The sequence below is a fragment of the Geotrypetes seraphini genome, chromosome 1 (assembly GCF_902459505.1).
Source record: "Geotrypetes seraphini chromosome 1, aGeoSer1.1, whole genome shotgun sequence".
Taxonomy (NCBI): domain Eukaryota; kingdom Metazoa; phylum Chordata; class Amphibia; order Gymnophiona; family Dermophiidae; genus Geotrypetes; species Geotrypetes seraphini.
The window spans coordinates 506,721,796-506,741,284 of NC_047084.1; the positions used below are offsets into that span (position 1 = coordinate 506,721,796).

A 19,489-nucleotide genomic window follows, 5' to 3' on the forward strand; every position below is an offset into this window, starting at 1 on the left:
GCCTCTTCCTGTTGCCAGTAGGCTACATCAATCAGGAGCTGCTTTGACAGGTGTAGCCTGAATTTAGTACAGGAAGAGGCGGTTGGAGAATACCGTGAATTAGCGAGTCCGCGATTCGCAAAGGGGAACACTGTATTCATCTCTGTATCTCTGTATCTTATCAATAGATAGTGTGTGTGTGTGGGTATGATTGGAAGGAATTTCATGAGACATGCTTCACATACTTTTCCCACTTGTTTTTATGTGCAGCTTTAGAAAACTGCTACTTACACTATACATGCTGGAAAATACACATGCATTTACTGATAGTCCTTGTATCTTACAAAAGGCTCCTAAATTGGCAATGCCTTATGTTAAAAACTGGGGAAATGTCAACACTGCAGCCTGGACATCTCATTTCCTACACTGAGCCGCTATGCAACATGGGTCTTAAAGGATCACTGCATTTTGGAAGGAAGGAGCCTACACACAGAAAACAGCCCAAAGCTTGTAATAAATCAAGAGAAGAATGTCATCGGTGTGAGGGCAGAATGAAATAGGAACAGAAGATGGGTACTGAAATGGAGCGTCAATGAGCAATCTGGCTGGAACATGATCAGCTACGACAGTCTAGCCAAGGCAAACCAGTACAAACAGGATTAGCATCTGCTCTCAGGCAATCCTGCTCCCAGCTGTTTATACAGGGGCATCCTGTACAGCATTTTATGGCACGTCTCTATGAAAAACATGTTCACTGGAAACAAGCCCATCTAGCCAGGAGATGGATCATACCATGAGGTAGAGCTGAATTTCATTTGAAGGAAAAGGCGTTCTACAACAAGGGGTCATGAAATGAGGTGGGGGAGGGGCTTCAGGAGCAACACTGGAAAGAATTTGTTCACAAAAAAATGGTGAAAGAGGTGCCACTCGGCTCACACGGTTAAGGAGCAAAAGGGGGGGGAACAGAAACTAGGGTAGCACAAAATGGCACATAGAATTCTTAGTGTGGGGAATGAAGCTAACTTTTGGGCAAGTTGCTTAATCCTCTGCTGCCCACCACTTTGAGTGTGACTGTAAAACTACAAAAAGGCGGTATACAAGTTCCAATCCCTTTCTTGAACTACTGCGTGCAAGAGAGGAAACCAAGCAGACTAACTGGGTTTGGATCGCTTTAAGCATAAAAAAACACTTCCATTTTGTATCTATCCAATATTCCACTAGTTTCTTGGCCTCTTTTTTTGGAGGGGGAGGGAAGATGCTCTCCGCCCTCAATCCTAGTCACATTAAACCTTCCAAAATAAATTAAAAAAAGTAATTTATACATAAGAACATAAGAAGTTGCCTCCGCTGAGTCAGACCAGAGGTCCATCCTGCCCAGCGGTCCGCTCCCGCGGTGGCCCATCAGGCCTAATTGCCTGAACAGTGTCCATGACTAAATTTGTAACTGCCTCTAATCCTATCCCTATTACCTACCTCTACTCCTATCTGTACCCCTTAATCCCTTTTTCCTCCAGGTACCTGTCCAGACCCTCTTTGAAGCCCTGTAGCGTGCTTCCGCTTATCACATCCTCCGGTAGCGCGTTCCATGTATCCACCACCCTCTGAGTGAAAAAGAACTTCCTGGCGTTTGTTCTAAACCTTTCCCCTTTCAATTTCTCTGAGTGCCCCCTTGTACTTGTGGTTCCCCGTAATTTGAAAAATCTGTCCCTGTCTACTCTTTCTATGCCCTTCATGATCTTGAAGGTTTCTATCATGTCTCCTCTAAGTCTCCGCTACTTAAGTAGGAGGGGCTTAGTGGTTTGAACTGCCGCTTCAGCACCCTGAAGTTGCAGGTTCAATCCCCATGTCGCTCCCTGTGACCCTGGGCAAGTCACTTCTTGCTCCGTTTCCCCAGGTAGATAGGGAAACATACTTAAGAGTACCTGAATATAAAAACCATCTTGAAGGTATTGAGAAGGGTGGTATATAAGTAAATTAACAAACATAATCAGCTGAGGTAAAAAATAGCTTTAGTATACCCTTGGGTTTTCCCTCACATGCTAAGACCATTTTTACTGCAGCCATAAAATAGCCAATTTTCTATTTTTTGTATTAATGGACATGTACTAATGTTGCCATTAGCAGACAGCCAGAAAAAAAAAAAAAGTTACCACCTGAGAACTTACCAGATCACCCATTTTATATTCTTACACTAACATGGATGTGCTGTTTAGTGCAGGAACACCCACTCTCCACCCCAGCATGCCCTCTCAAAAAAAAAAAAAATTAAAATTAAAACAATTTATGTGTGGTCAATGGGTGCACATTTGGCACCTTAGTAAAAGGGTCTTTAAATCTGATGAGCAACTCCACAGCTTCTGAGATTACATACACTATCTTGTGACCACTACCTCAGATTCAGAAAACTTTAAAATGCATTTCTATACCAAGTCAGGGAGCCAACCCTGACATAACTGAAATGGTAATTGTAAAAACACATTTCTAGACTGTCTAATGCAACTCCTAGGACATGAGCAAATGATGACCTATGTACTTGAACTTGCAACTATGTATCTGTAACTGTCCCCCCCTCCCTTTTTACGAAGTCACGTTAGGCTTTTTTATCGCCAGCCGTGGGGGTATTCGCTCTGACGCTCATAGGAATTCTATGAGAATTGGCGCTAATAGCGCCGCGGCCGGTGATAATAAAAGCTTAACACAGCTTTGTAAAATGGGAGGGGGGTGTTAATTAGCAACTGTAAGGATCTATCTGTACTAGCAACTGTCCATTGTAACCAACGCTATGGAACATTTCAAACAAAGTATAATGGGATTTGAATCCTGGCTTCCCTGATTCTTAGCTCATTGTTCCATCATCCCTTCACTCCCACTTTACAATAGGTGTTTTTATTTTTCATTCACAAAACAAACACGGATGTATTTTTTTTTGGGGTGCAACACAGGGATGGGTTCAACATACCAAGGCAACATGGACAGTAAATTCTACTCCTATGCCAACGGAGGCGATGAGAATGACCACGGGTACCGCGCTCAGCTTTATCCCAATCAACCCCATCATTCCGAAGAGCTCCACAGTCATCAGAGCCAGGACCAGCACCTACAGACAGGACAAAAGTAAAAGGAGGTTTTAGAGGGAATGAAGAATGTACAATTTGAAGTACCACGGTTTCAATCTCCCGGGCAGCCTCCTACCAGAGAGAGAGTCAGGATATGAACCCACTACAAACAAATCTCATTGAAGTCAGATAAAACAGCTCCCCCTGCTCTTCATCCAACAATTTAACGCCAGATATGTCCACTATCAATCACATTTTCCATTGCTATTTATGACAACCGTTTCCCTGGTACTACCTCCATGTCAAACAATAACTGTCGTACGGAAAGTCTGTCAAAACTGAATCTGTGACCAAAATTGGCCACTTGGGTTTGGCTGAACCCAAAAATGAAAAAGAAACTGGTTCTACCCCCCCCCATCTCCCCCCTAAAAAAGGTATCCCTTTTCTGTCACCCCCTTTCCCAGTGACTGCCCTCTTTGCACCCACCCCCTCAGCAGCAGCTCCCTCCGGGCTACTATATCACTGATAGATAGTATATATGGTGACAGGACAAAAGCATGCCGGCAAAGCCACGCCGACATTTCGGCCCAGACAATTGCACGCAAGACTCCCAATGCGCCGCTGTAAAAGTTAATTTTAAAGAGCTCTGATGGGGGGTGTGTGAGGGGGGAAGCCCCCCACTTTACTTAATACTGTTTGCGCTGCCATTGGGGGAGTGTGGGAGATGCAACTCCCCACATTATACAGAGAACTTAACTTTTTCCTTAAAAAAAAAAATAGGGAAAAAGTTAAGTTTCCTCTATAATGGAAGGTTCCAACCCCCTAAATCTCCCCAACGGCACCGCAAACACTATTAAGTAAACTGGGGGGGGGGGGTTCCCCCCTCACACACCCTGTCGGAGCTCTTTAAAATTAAGTTTTCCGGCGGCGCGATGGAGTCTTGCGCCCAATTGTCTGGGCTCAAATGTCGGCGCGGCTTTGTCCCGTGCGCGAATGACTGTGAACCGTGTGTACAGGATTGATATTCAGTTGCTCCTGCTTCAAAATGGCTTCCGAGACTTCCAGTACAGTTTTGCAAGACTGCTGTTGGAGGTCAAATCAACCCTAAGTAAGCACATTCAAACACTGTTTTGGCTTTTCTTTTTTATATTCAACTTTTATCTTAGTTTAATCTTAACCCCTAGCACTTTTTGGCAGTTTCCACCCAAATACCTTCTGGAAATGGATATCCCTACATTTGAAATCCCTGTTTTTTATAGGCAGAGGCCTTCAAAACTTACTAAAATAGCTTTTCCTTACAATACATTACAGCCAAGCCCAAAACCCTAATCTAATAAAAATTACAACCATGGATTCTATAAAACCTAATCAAACAAAAATAGGATTACTAAACGTTCGCTCCTTAAAAAATAAACATCATTTGGTGAAAGATCTAATTCTACAATCATCCTTTGATATATTTTGTTTAGTAGAAACTTGGCTCACCGAGGGGGAGGAAGCTTATCTTACATATGCCTGCCTCCCAGGATTTTCCTTTATCTTTAACCACCGCCTACTAAAACGGGGTGGGGGTCTAGCAGTTATTTTTAGAAACGCATTAGTAAATAGCTTAGACTCTTCCTCTTTAAATTCCCCAATAGAATATCTACAATTTTCATTACGGACCAAACCTAAGCTAGATGTTCTTTTGATTTACCTTCCTCCACCAATCAATAGCAATAACCTATATCATTTACAATCTTTGTTATTTGACTTCGGTTCTTCAACTGTCAACCCTTAGATTCTAGGGGACTTTAATATTCATTTCGAAGATTATAATAATAACTTTACCAAAGACATTCTTTCACATCTGGGACTGCTAGACCTCTCTCCATTACTTTCAGTACCTACTCACATAGCAGGTCACACGATTGATATGATTCTATCTTCTACTTCTTCATTTAACAAATTTCAAATTCAATTTCACTCTTCTCAACCTGTACCTTGGTCAGACCACTTTTTAATATCAGCTACTTTTGAAGCCACACTGCGTAAACTAAAAGAAACTCCTCAAGCTAAGAAGTTTAAAGATTTAAGTAAACTTTCATCTGAGTTAATTTTATCAAATTTTAGTCTTGACTTCGGAAATCTTGATTCAGTCTCTATAGATGATCTCATTTGTAAATGGCATAATTCAACCCAGATGTTAATGGACAAATTGGCTCCAACTCAAATAAAAAATATTTCACATAGAAAGAAAACCAATCCATGGTTTAATACTGAATTAGACTTAATTAAAAAGCAACTTCGCTCATTGGAACGAATATGGAGGAAAAATAAAAACCAATTCACCTTATCAAAATTTAAAGAACAGGCAACATACTACAAAGAAAAAATAGTTCAAGCTAAATCTTCATACTTTTCCAGACAAATTATACAGGCCAAAAACACATCTACACTATATAATATTCTAAAATCTATCAATCAGCAATCCAAAAACTTGCCTCATGTCACTCAGCCCCTTCCTACAGCTCAAGAATTAGCAGATTGTTTTGTCGAAAAAGTCAATAATATCAGGAAAAATTTCATATCAAAACAACAATCTATTTCAACACTCGATCTTGATAGGCCTTCTTTTTTAAATTCAAAATGTTCCTATTTCAAACTTCCTAGTCTCAAAGACTTAGAATTAATTATTAAATCTGTTAACCTTAAAGGACCCCTTATGGAAACCATTCCCCCTATCACCATCAAAATATATTTCTCTATCTTTGGTCCTTATATACACACTTTAATTAACTTTTGTTTACAACATAGTATAGTTCCAACAGCTTGGAAAAAATCGACCATTCGACCTGTTTTAAAGGATCAAAAAGTTGGTCCCGATATAAAATCCAACTACAGGCCAATTGCTAACATCCCATATTTGGCTAAAATAACAGAAAAAATTGTATATAATCAATTATCAGAATACATAGAAAAAACCAACATTTTGCACCCAAATCAAACCGGGTTCAGACAAAACCACTCTACAGAGCACTCTTTGATTGGGATGACTACAATGATACTGTATCATCTGGATCACCACTCCTCTGTTGTATTGATTTCTCTCGATCTATTCTCAGCCTTTGATACCATTGATCATACTCTTTTAATACACAGACTTCACTCCATAGGTGTGACTGATCAAGTCCTTAGCTGGTTTACATCCTACTTTGAAAATTGTTCCTCTATAGTCTGGTATCCCTCAAGGATCAATACTCTCTCCTATTTTATTTAATATCTTTCTCGCTCCACTTATGACTTTATGTCAATCCATTGGTTTTTCGGTATTCGCCTATGCCGATGATATACAATTATTACATCTAATTGACCCCAAGAATACACAGGAAATAACAGCAATAAATAACAAATTGGATCAGATTCATCACTGGCTGGATACTAACAAGTTATCATTAAATATTCACAAAACCAACGTGATGCTCTTCCCATGGAAGGATAGTAGTTCATTTATTACCCCAATCTCGATTAATGGTAACCCATTACAGATACAACAAAATATTAAAATCTTAGGTATTATATTTGACAATAAATTATCATACCATGACCACATAAGTAACGTCGTTAAATCTACTTTTTTTAGACTACGCCAAATTCGCTCTGTCTCTAAATTCTTATGTACAAAATCTCTCAACATTCTGATTCATTCTTTAGTCATCTCTAAACTCGATTACTGTAATGTTTTATTCAAAGGTTTATCTCATAAAGAAATTAGACGTCTTCAAATTGTGCAGAATGCCGCTATTAAAATAATTCACAAAGCAAAAAAATTTGACCACGTCACACCCTTACTTAAAGAATCTCATTGGCTTCCTGTAGCACACCGCATTTTATTTAAGATATGCCTACTCACGTTTAAAACTCTCATTTTTCAAACTCCCGCTTTTATCCATAGAGTCTTAATTCCATATACCACTTCTAGAACATTGAGATCACAGGATCAACATCTATTGACCATTCCCTCGTTAAAAATTATTAATACTAGACGGCTCACTATTTTTTCAGTGACAGCTCCTCAGTCCTGGAATGATCTCCCAATACATATAAGAGAAGAAAAGAACCTTGAAAAATTTAAGATTAAGCTCAAAAGTTTCCTTTTTAACGATGCTTTTAGTGAATAATGATCTTTTATTATTTTTTATCCACTTTTTTTACTGTCTTTCTTCCCCCCCCCCATGTTTTTACCTTTGTATTTTGAATTTAATATAGAATGTAACCATTAATGAACTCTCCCGTTGTTTCAATATAATACGTAACAACTTAATTTTTATTTTAAATTGTGTTTGTTTTTGTAACATTGTTTATTTATACAATATTTTACCTATGTTTATAATTATTTGTATTATTTTGTACATCGCCTTGAATGTAGAGAAGGCGATTAATCAAATTATTTAATAAACTTGGAAACTTAGGTCACGCTCGTCATTGTGACATTGGAACGAATACGGGTAGGGTTTGTTCCCATCCATGTAGGGGAAAATCTATTCTGCTGTAAGTCAGAGTTGTAAATACTGTAGCGCACAGGGCAAAGAAGGGGTACTCTGGACTTGTGATGGAGCAGATATGGTAAAAGAGTAAATGGACAACATTCAGATTGACAGGAGTTATTTGGGTGGGGGGGGGTGAAAAAAATATATAAGATGGGGAGCTGGAGGACACTGAGAGACTGATTTCTGGGAATGAGGGGGAATTGAGAATGCATACTTGGCTCATGCTGCATTGGGACTGGGGGACAGCGGGGGGGGCTTTGCAGGAGCTAGAAGAGTGGACAAAGTCCTCTGGTAAATTTCACCAAGTATCAGCTAGTACACAAAAATTAAATAAAAGTAAATTCTATTGCATTCTTTTAAGTTTTTTAAAAAGGTTTTTACACACACAGGCCAAATCATTCAACCACTATGGCCTGCTTTATTCCCTTTAAAAAAAACAAAAAACAACCCAACAAAAAAGCAACACGCCACCGGTGGCAATAAGAAAACAAATGCACATATTCAGCACCAGTGTCTGGATTGCAGCCAATGCCAAATATCCAAATAGACTGACCATGTTTTCCAGACTGTGGTGGATATTCAAATCCCAATCCAGATAGCTAATTAGGTGCAGTTAGAGCATGAATGATATTTCCTGTGCTCACTTGATTCAGATTGTTAACTGGCTAATGGTGATTATTCAGACCATTAACCTGGGTCACTGCTGGCCCTGCATCATGCACCACTGTGGCACTCTCTGGCCAAATCGTTCTCAGCACCACTAATAGTCCCTGCCAGCACACTTGTCCAGAGAGAGGTACTGCCATACAGATAAATGCTTTTTAAATAAATATTCACCCCAAAGGGTTTTAAATACAGCCTATATTTGCAGGACAACTTAAAATTCATACTTCGCATTTTGTGAAAGCTCAAACCCGGGGCAAGCCACTTAACCCTGCCCCAGGTATGTTAGGTAGATTGTGAGCCTGTCACATCAGATAGAGAAAAATGCATGGGGTACCAGAATGTAAAAACTGCTTTGAGAGGTGGCATATAAAGAACTAAAACTTGGATATGTATCCCTCATTAATTCTTTAGAAGTGGAATTTCATAAGCTTGGGCCTACACAAGAAAACACCTTTTTAGTTTCTACAAATCTCAGATCCCTTTATAAAGAAGTACACAGAACATGGTGAGAAGAGCAGATCCCTTTTTGGGTTACATAGTGATTTAAAGGATCTTGAAAGACAGAACCATGACATCAGGCAGATCAGCCGCCCAAAACACTAAAGCTAAGATCCTGAACCAGTGAAGATCTGCTAAATCTGGGGTAATAACATTTTGTGCCGGTGATGGCTTACACTGTACCTTGTAAATTTTTCAGGTACATGAGCCTTTGATTCCACCTAAATCCCCTTCTTCAAATGTAAAGCATGTCTGTGATGGTGTGAACTGATACTTTTAAAGGGTGGAAGTGGGGTGACAGTTTGGTGGCAGATTGAAATGTTCCTAACAGGGAATGAGGGGGAGAAAAGCAAGGCAATGATCTGACCAGGGCCTGGAGAGAAACAACCATGGCCTACACAAGGCCAGAAAAAGTAGAACAGTTGTGATTCTTAAGGAAGAAAAGAAAAATAAGCTTGTATAGAAGTTTTTAGGAGAGGAAAAAGGTGAAGATAGGTGGAAAGGGAGAAATGAAAGTCAAGGGAAGACAGAAGGTAAATCTTAACATCTAACAAGCTTATAGTTGAGAAGCCCAGCCTTTTTCTTCCCAATATAGGTAACCAACACCGCTCCCCCCAATGATTTACCTCACTGCCTGAAAAGCATGGCAATGAAGTAAGTGACCTGTGACTAGTACAAGTTTACACAAGAAACAGTGGGAATGGACAATGAACACTACACATAGGGTTACTGGTATAAAAGAGTCATGTTTATTCCAATAAAAGGACATATAAAAAATGTGGACCTGATACAGCACTGTGTTTCGGCAAATCAAAACGCCTGCATCAGGGGTCACTGTGACAATGTAATCCACAAACAACAAGCCCTTTGTCAGTATAAGGCTGGATGAAACTGTTTTTAGCGCTCGACTTTTTGTGTTTGTTTCATCCAGCCTTATACTGACAAAGGACTTGGGTTTTTTTTGGATTACAATATCACAGTGACCCCTGATGCAAGCGTTTTGATTTGCCGAAACACAGTGCTGTGTCAGGTCCACAGTTTTTATATGTCCTTTTATTGGAATAAACATGACTCTTTTATACCAGTAATCCTACGTGGAGTGTTCATTGTCCATTCCCACTATTTCTTGTGTGACTAGAATGAGTTTATCAGTAGTCCCACCCAGGCTTCCTATTTGGTAAACTCATGGGGCAGGCAGATCAGTTGGGTAGCCTGTGATCATGCACTAGCTGATAGGCCCTGGCTATTGCTGGAGAGGGTAGCATAGTAATCATTCACCCCAAACAGTAAAATCAAAAGCTGCAGCCCCTGCAGAGCAAAGACTCCAGAGATTACTGAAAATGGGGAGGACGCAAGAAATCAGCTGCCAAAACTATGGGCTTCAGGCATACTGGGGTGGATTGCACAAAGGGTTAAGCAATGTTACTTACCGTAACAGTTGTTATCCAGGGACAGCAGGCAGCTATTCGCACTAGTGGGTGATGTCATCCGACAGAGCCCCGATACGGACATCTTGCAAGCATGTCTTGCTTGAAGAAACTCAGAAGTTTCGAGATGCCCGCACCGCACATGCGCCAATGCCTTCCCGCCTGATGCTCCGGGCGTGTCTCCTCAGTTCAGGTAGCTAGCAGAGAAGCCAACCCAGGGGAGGTGGGTGGGACGTGAGAATAGCTGCCTGCTGTCCCTGGATAACAACTGTTACGGTAAGTAACATTGCTTTATCCCAGTACAAGCAGGCAGGTATTCTCACTAGTGGGTGACCTCCAAGCTAACCTCAATGGGATGGTGGGAGAGTTGGCAACTTAGGAGAATAAATTTTGTAACACTGTTTGGCCAAACTGTCCATCCCTTCTGGAGAAAGTATCCAGACAATAATGAGAGGTGAATGTATGAACCGAGGACCAAGTGGCAGCTTTACAAATCTCCTCAATCGGTGTCGATCTGAGGAAGGCTACAGAGGCTGCCATTGCTCTGACCTTATGGGCTGTGACCTTACAGGGAAGGGGTAATCCAGCCTGGGCATAGCAGAAAGAGATACAAGCCGCCATCCAGTTGGAGATGGTGCGCTTCGATACAGGTCGTCCCAACTTGTTTGGATCAAAGGAGACGAAAAGTTGAGGAGCAGTTCTGTGTGGTTTGGTGCGATCCAAGTAGAAAGCCAAAGCACGTTTACAGTCCAGAGTGTGCAGAGCTGATTCTCCAGGATGAGAATGAGGCTTTGGAAAAAACACTGGAAGCACGATGGATTGGTTGAGATGAAATTCAGAGACCACCTTAGTAGGAATTTCGGATGAGTACGGAGGACCACCTTGTCATGATGGAAAACAGTGAAAGGCGGGTCCGCCACCAAGGCCTGAAGCTCACTGACCCTGCGAGCAGATGTGAGGGCCACGAGAAAAACCACTTTCCAAGTGAGAAACTTCAGTGGAGCCTTGCTCAGAGGCTCAAAAGGAGGTTTCATAAGCTGAGAAAGGACAACATTTAGATCCCAAACCATTGGAGGCGGTTTGAGAGGAGGATTGACATGAAAAAGTCCTTTCATAAATCTAGAAACCACAGGATGAGAAGAGAGAGGTTTCCCTTGTAGAGGCTGATGGAAAGCCGCAATAGCACTCAGGTGGACTCGTATAGATGTCGACTTGAGACCGGACTGAGACAGGTGTAGAAGATAATCCAACACAGAGGATAGGGAAGCTCGCTGAGGCTCCTTAGAATTGGAAATACACCATGAAGAAAATCTAGTCCATTTCTGGGAGTAGCATTGACGAGTAGCAGGCTTCCTGGAAGCCTCCAAGACATCCCTCACTGCCTGGGAAAACTGGTGGGGAGTTATGTTGAGAGGAACCAAGCTGTCAGGTGGAGAGACTGCAGGTTGGGATGAAGTAGAGATCCCTGATGCTGAGTAAGCAGTGAAGGAAACACTGGAAGAAGGAATGGCTCCCTGCTGCTGAGTTGAAGTAGAAGGAAGAACCAAGGCTGCCTGGGCCACCGAGGAGCTATTAGAATCATGGTGGCTTGGTCTGATTTCAACTTGACCAGAGTCTTCTGAATGAGAGGAAATGGAGGAAACGCATACAGAAATCGATTCTCCCAATCCAGCAGAAAGGCATCTGCCTCGAGTCGATGAGGAGAGTAGATCCTGGAGCAAAACTGAGGCAGCTTGAAGTTGTGGGGAGCCGCAAAAAGATCTATTTGAGGCGTCCCCCATTGTGCAAAGACCTGATGAAGGGGGTTGGAATGGAGAGTCCATTCGTGAGGTTGGAGGAGACGACTCAAGTTGTCTGCCAAGACATTGTCCTTCCCCTGAATGTAGACAGCTTTGAGGAAGGCATTGTGGCGAACTGCCCAATCCCAGACTCTGAGAGCTTCCTGGCAGAGGGAGGCCGATCCCGTGCCCCCCTGCTTGTTCACATAATACATGGCGACCTGGTTCTCTGTACGGATGAGGACCACCATGTCGTGAAGCAGATGTTGAAAAGCTTGAAGGGCATAGTAGATGGCTCTGAGCTCCAGAAGATTGATCTGATGGAGGCGGTCCGCACTGGTCCAGAATCCCTGAGTGCAAAGCCCATCCAGATGAGCCCCCCAGGCATAGGTCGAGGAATCAGTTGTGAGAACTTTCTGATGAGGAGGAGTGTGAAACAGCAAACCTCTGGATAGATTCGAAGAGGTCATCCACCAAAGTAGAGACTGCCGAAGAGCAGGAGTGACTATGATGTGTCGAGTCAACGGGTCTGACACTTGAGTCCATTGAGAAGCCAGGGTCCACTGAGGAATTCTGATATGGAGCCTGGCCAAGGGTGTCACATGAACTGTAGAGGCCATGTGGCCCAGGAGGACCATCATGTGTCTCGCTGAGATGGACTGGCGAGAAGACACAGACTGGCAGAGACGAAGAAGAGCATCCATGCGCTGAGGAGGAAGGAATGCTCGAAGCTGAATGGTGTCCAGTACCGCCCCGATGAAGGGAAGGGACTGGGTAGGTAGCAGATGAGATTTGGGAAAATTGATCTCGAAGCCCAGGCTCTGCAGGAAGCAGATCGTGGTCAAGGTCGCCAAAATGACCTTTGGAGCTGACGGGGCCTTGATGAGCCAGTCATCGAGGTATGGAAATACCTGAAGACCCTTGTTCCGGAGTGCAGCGGCCACCACCACCAGACACTTCGTGAAGACTCTGGGAGACGAGGACAGGCCGAATGGAAGCACTCGATACTGCAGATGTAGATGTCCCACCCGAAATCTGAGGAACTTGCGGGAGGCCGGATGAATGGGAATGTGAGTGTAGGCCTCCTTGAGATCCAGAGAGCATAACCAGTCGTTCCGCTCGAGGAGATGGTAGAGAGAAGCAAGCGTCAGCATGCGAAACCTCTCTCTGACTAGGAATTTGTTGAGGGCCCTGAGGTCCAAAATGGGTCGCAGGTCGCCCGTCTTCTTCGGAACAAGGAAGTACCGGGAGTAAAACCCCTGGTTCAGTTGGTCCGTCGGGACCGGCTCCACGGCACGAAGCCGGAGCAAAGCCTGAGCTTCCTGGAGAAGAAGGGTGGTCTGAGTCAAGTTGGAAGGATACTCTCTTGGAGGGTGGTCCGGAGGGACCCGATGGAAATGAAGAGAGTATCCTTCCTTGATGATAGTAAGGACCCAGAGGTCGGTTGTTATGGCCTCCCAGCGATGATAAAAATGATGGAGGCGCCCTCCGATGGGAAAAACAGGGGGAGGCAGAACGAGGTTGGTTATGCCCTCGACGAGACAGTCAAAAAGGCTGAGTGGTCTTAGGGACAGCAGGCGACTGAGACTTAGGCTGACCCTTCTGGGGAGGCTGGCGCTTCGCCGGTTGCCTCGCAGGTGGAGTTTGCCTCGGCTGATAACGCCTCTGATAAATCAATGGTGGACGAGAAGGTCGAGACTGCTGAGGCTTAGGCTTCGGCCGAAGGATGGATTGGAAGGACTTTTCGTGGTCAGACAACTTCTTCGTGACAGTCTCGATGGATTCGTCAAAAAGATCCGCCCCAGCACACGGGACGTTCGCCAGGCGGTCCTGAAGATTCGGGTCCATATCAATGGTCCGCAACCAGGCCAACCGGCGCATCGCCACCAAGCAGGCCGCCGCTCGGGCGGAGAGCTCGAACGCATCATAGGCAGATTGCATTAACTGAAGCCAAAGTTGGGACAGCGAAGCAACCACTTCTTCAAACTCAAACCTAGCCTGGGATTCGATGTATGGTGTGAACTTCCGAAGCACAGGTAGAAAAAATTCCAAGTAGGCTGCAAAGTGGAAATTGTAATTCAGGACTCGAGACGCCATCATCGAATTCTGATAGATGCGTCGACCAAACTTATCCATGGTTCTGCCCTCGCAGCCCGGAGGCACTGAAGCATAGACCTGGCCAGGATGAGACCGCTTGAGCGAGGATTCGACCAGGAGGGACTGGTGAGAAAGCTGAGGACCCTCGAAGCCCTTATGATGTACCGTGCGGTACCGAGCATCCAATTTTCCAGGGACTGCAGGGATAGAGAAAGGAGACTCGAAGCACCTCATGAAGGTCTGGTCGAGGAGCTTGTGCAGAGGAAGGCGCAAGGACTCGGCCGGAGGACGAGGCAAGTGCATGGTATCGAGGTACTTCTTGGAGTATCAAGACCCAGCATCGAGGGTAATGTCCATGTCATCCGCCATCTGTCTGAGGAATGAGGAAAAAGACAGTTGGTCCGCCGTCACCGGTCTGCGAGACGGACTAGAAGAAGAAGAGGCTTCAGGCTCCAGAGAGGCCTGCGAGCAACAGGACGAGTAGAAAACCTCGGTGTCCTCGAACTCCGGGCCCGGAGGAGGAGACCCAGTCGAAGCCGCATACCCCAACCGAGGCAATTTCTTCTGAGGCGAAATGGTCGAGTGTCGAGAGGAATGCTTCGAAGAATGTCTGGATCGATGCCCCTCCCGATGCCAGGAAGGGGATCGAGCCCGTCTGTGAGAAACTGGGTCAGACGCCTCCAAGGAGCAGATTGGACTCGATGCCGTCGATCGCAGAGGCGGCAGAGTCGGCGCCTCTCCCGACGCCGCCCAGGTTTGATAGGGGGTTCGGAAGAACTCGTCCTGCTTCCTGCTATGCCCAGGACTGGGTGGCCCCGAAGGTGGACGCCGTACTGAGTCATGGGGCGGAGTAATCGGTTCCAAGGCAGGCAGGTCACTAAACGAGGCTTTCCTCGAGGGGATGGGTTCCAAGGGAGGCATATCACTAAGGGAGGCCCTCCTCGAGGGAATCGGTTCCAAAGGAGGTACAGCGCTAACGGAGGACCTCCTCGAGGACCCGGACACCGCTCGCCGCTCCTCCTCACCGAGCAACGAGGTCGTGCGGCGAGGAGGAGGAGGAGGGGGCGGTCCGCCCCTCGAAGCCGAAGCTGGAAGGTCACCCTGGATGGTGGCAATCAGCCGAGGTCCCATGGTCTGCATGAACTCCACGAACTGAGCCTCCAGGATGGACCGCAACGAAGCCAATATGGAGGGATCCGCACCAAAAGGGGGCCCTTCCGCATGGTCTCCGCGCTCTTTGGGTGCTACGTGCTTCTGCTTGCCAGTCTTCGGCACCTTGAGCACCACCGGAGGAATTGTCGGGGTCGATACCTGCTCCGAGGAGACGGATGAAGGCACCGGCGCCGAAGCCGGGGCCGAAACCGGTGTGAACGACGCCGGTTTCAGGAGGCCCGAAGCAGCCGGGGAGGCAGAGGGCTTCGCAGAAGGAGTCAAAGCACCTGTCGATGTCGAAGCTACAGGATCCGATGAAGCTTCCATCTTGAACATGGACTCCCACAGCAGACAGCGACGCTTAAACGCTCTCGCCGTCAGAGTGGAGCAAGGCCGGCATGATTTCGGGGAGTGATCCGGTCCCAGACACTGTAAGCAGCGTCGATGAGGGTCCGTGAGCGAAATCGCGCGCTGGCACTTGCTACACTTTTTAAAACCGGTGATCGGCCGGGACATAGGCCGGAAAAGCTCCGCCGCAAGGTCGAAGGCGCGGGGCCCCAGCCACGCGGCCGACCCGGTATCGGAAGGAAAAATTTTTTTTTTTTTTTTTTTTTTAAAGAAATCAAAGAAAGAAATAAATGCACAGGAGAGCCAAAAGAACTCAACCCGTGGCAAAAAAGAAGGCAAAAAAAAAGAGATTCAATGGGCGCAAATTGAAGATAGACTTCTCAGCTCCGCGGAAGAAAAAGAACTGAGGAGACACTCCCGGAGCATCGGGTGGGAAGGCACTGGCGCATGCGCGGTGCGGGCATCTCAAAACTTCTGAGTTTCTTCAAGCAAGACATACTTGCAAGATGTCCGTATCGGGGCTCTGTCGGATGACATCACCCACTAGTGAGAATACCTGCCTGCTTGTCCTGGGATAATAATCTTTTGGAAAAAAAAAAACCGTTCCCTTTCATCTGCCCAGTAAATTCTTTATGACAGAGAAGGAGAGGCCAGAGAGCAGATTTAGTAGCTCTCTGATGCCAGGAAATAAGACACACATATTGTAATAAGGATAAGAGCGATGCAGGATAAGACAAATAATTGAAATGCTCTTTTCAAGACGGACGGCTACAAACAACTGATTTGTAAGCAAAACAATGGAAAAATGACCATTTACAATGGGGTAATTGACCAACCCCTGCTCTGCATGTCTAAGTGGTAAGGGGGCTGCCAGCTAGGAACTATCCTGCACAGCTCACTAGCCTTCCCTCAATAGGGTCTCTATACAACCCACATACCTGCTCAGGTCACAAAGCACATGTCCATACAGGCACAACTATAGGGACAGAGACACAGGTATAATCACTAGCATTTTTAAACACACTAATGCTACAAGTCACTTGAGAACTGACTCAGACAGCACAGCAGTCACTTTACAGATTATCCGCATTCTGACCAATACACATTTGAAGTTGGCTAAAGGTTCCACTTAAGAGATATAAAGCAACAAATGGAAAACAAAATGAAAAGACAAATACCAGAAAAACAAACATGAAAAGCTAAGTCACAGAACTTTAAAAACGCAGACTTTCTTTTTGTTGTTGTTTTGGGGGGAGGGCATTATGCATCCAGGGTTTGATTAGGTTGGAGGGGGGCTTTAGATGTCAGATGAGTATGTGAGAAAGTTTCAAAGCTAAGTAAAACAAATGCAACCTATTTTTTTGTTTAAAGGCATGTTTCTCTTACCAGACAGTTTCCCCCAGCTTTCCCCCATCTCTATCCATAGTCGAATAAACATAGCATGAATGATGTAAGGTACATGCGCCTTCAGTGGCCTAGACATAAACAAACCTTTCCTGAATGAGGCCAGACCCTTGCCAGGAATCCCACCACAACAAAGACTCTTGTTGACTTACTATGATCGCAGCCGTCCAGGGATTCAGGAGGAAGAGAGCGCAGACTAGGAAGGTACAGGCCAGGACCACACTGATGGACAGCAGCAGCCAGTGCCGGAGCCCCAGGTACTGTTCCCAGAACAAGAAGGGATAGCCGTTGGGGTAGCTGGAAACACCCAACTGGGTGTAGTTGTTACAGATGGCCCTCACTTTCTCTATCGCCCCCACAAAGTCCGAGGTCTCCTGCAGGCCGTTGAGGTAGAAAGGAAACTGGGCATATTCGATAGGCTCAGCTGCTGGAACTGGAGGTGGGGAAAAAAAAATTAAACGGTTAAATGTCAAGTATAAACTGTTTTATCAGTATCTGGAGGCAGGATCCGGTACAGAAACTGCTTTTAAAATAACATTAGAAAGTTTTGTAAAAGATTAACTAGTGCTAGTTCTCCCAGTGGGATACCAGTCAAAGCCCAAACATCTCTCCTTCGTACTATGATCAGAACAAGCCCCCCCACAACCTGAAGGGCAATGAAAAGGTCATGTGATATGCCAAAGCTGGGTGATACTGTATGCAACATAAGCGGTGGTGAGCATGTGCTATTGTTTAAAAGAGACCAATTGCTTCTTCTCACAATGTGCCATTCCTTGGGATCAAAAAAAAGCAGCTTTAAATAAAAACTCATGCATTCCACTAGAAGGCAATAAAGAAAGCCATTTTATTAAACTAGAAAGCATGCTCTGACTCAGAAGCTAAGCGGCAAACTTTTTGTGCTAACAATTACCATAATAGGAAAAATTTAATACAATGGAAAAAAAAAAAAAAACTTAATTTGGGCTTGATGTTGTAGCAGGGTTGCCTATGTGAAATATACAAAAGAGAGCTTATTTTACAAAAGACAATGATACTATCCACGCATCTTTATAAAATGTGCACTGTGGGAGCTAGATATGCAGTCCAAATACCAATTCTAGAAGGCTGATAGGTTGAATAGGGAGAGGTATGGCCAGTAGGAAAAAGGAGGTATTGAGGCCCCTGTATAAGACTTTGGTGAGACCTCGTTTAGAATATTGTGTACAATTCTGGAGGCCAACTTTCAAAAAGATATAAAAAGGATGGAGTCGGGGTGAACGATCCAAGGTGGCGGACGTGTAGCAGCGGCTGTTCCGTTTTTGCTTCAAGAGAATTGTAATTTTCTGACAATGGCCTATACTAAGAGGAAAGGGGCCGTGAGAATATCTCAATCTGCAGCCCTTACCTCATCACCCAGGCAGCAAATACTTCGGCGTTTCTTTGAGCTGCGGGATGCGGCTGACCCTCAGACTCCCCAGTGGTGGCAGACCTCCGTGGTGGCTTCGAGTGAGGGAGCACTCGAGCCCTTAGATCTTGAGACATCTTTGTCACCAACGATCTCTGCACCACTCTGTCCAGCGGGTGGGCAGAGTAGTGACTCGTTCTCCGGAGGGAAGAAGGGAGTTATTCCGGAGAAGGCAACGGGCGGAGCTACATTCTCGACTGGAGAGCAGGGGAGTAAAAACTCTGAGGAAGCTAAAGCCTCAGGAAGAACCCCAGCTAACACCCTGGATATCCTTTTGGAGGCCATAAGGAGAATGGAGGAGAAGGTGGAGAAGACGGCTTCAGATGTTCAAGTACAGGTAACTAAAGTAGACTCCTTTACTTCTAATATTGAAAAGGTGAAACAAGAATGTTTTGAAGGAAAAGGTAGACTGAGACTATTCCTTTGAAAAACTCTATTTCTACTATAATCAGAGATCAGACCACTCTTTTACGGAAGATAGAAATGATTGAAAATTACAATCGTCGATTAAATTTAAGAGTATTGAACTGTCCAAAAATTTTTTCTTTGACACCGATTGATATCTTCAAAAAATTTTTGGTTGAGAATTTGTCCTTTCCACCAGACCAATTACCACCTATAAATAAGGCTTATTTCTTACCTACACCCAAAAGAAATAGTGGTTTGGAAGAAGTACTTGTGTCTGAAAATTTACCACTCTCTGGGAATTTACCAGCAGAAATAGATTTACAAAATGTAACAGCAGTCTTGGAATATTCATATACGGATGTAAAAGACAGAGCTACATTAACTGTAAATTTTATATTTGAGCAAGATCTTAATTCAATTATGAGGTTATTCTTTAAAAAATAGGTAAGCCTTTCTGTGGTCAACGTATATGGCTACACCATGATATTACAAAATCAACACAAGAAAGGCGTAAGTTGTTTTTAGCAATGCGAGAAGATACAAAGAAGTTGGGGGCTACTTTTACTTTAGCTTATCCCTGTAAATGTTTAGTTAAGTACATGGGTTTAAAATATGTTTTTTATGCACCTGATCATCTAAGATCCTTTTTGGACCTTAAGGGGTTAATCAGAGGTGGAGAATCTAGCTCCAAATAAAATCTGAG

General features: G+C 44.4%; 1 protein-coding gene across 2 annotated transcripts in view; it reads right to left on the reverse strand.

Moving 5' to 3' along the window:
* The window catches only part of PTCH1 (patched 1), a 157,164-nt gene that overhangs the window by 25,504 nt on the left and 112,171 nt on the right, over positions 1 to 19,489 (reverse strand). For both annotated transcript variants that reach the window (XM_033928140.1, XM_033928131.1), the window contains exons 18-19: positions 17,087 to 17,367; positions 2,939 to 3,076 (exon numbers count right to left, since the gene is read on the reverse strand). In XM_033928140.1, the coding sequence (XP_033784031.1) occupies positions 2,939 to 3,076; positions 17,087 to 17,367 (419 nt within the window). The remainder of the gene's footprint in view (positions 1 to 2,938; positions 3,077 to 17,086; positions 17,368 to 19,489) is intronic.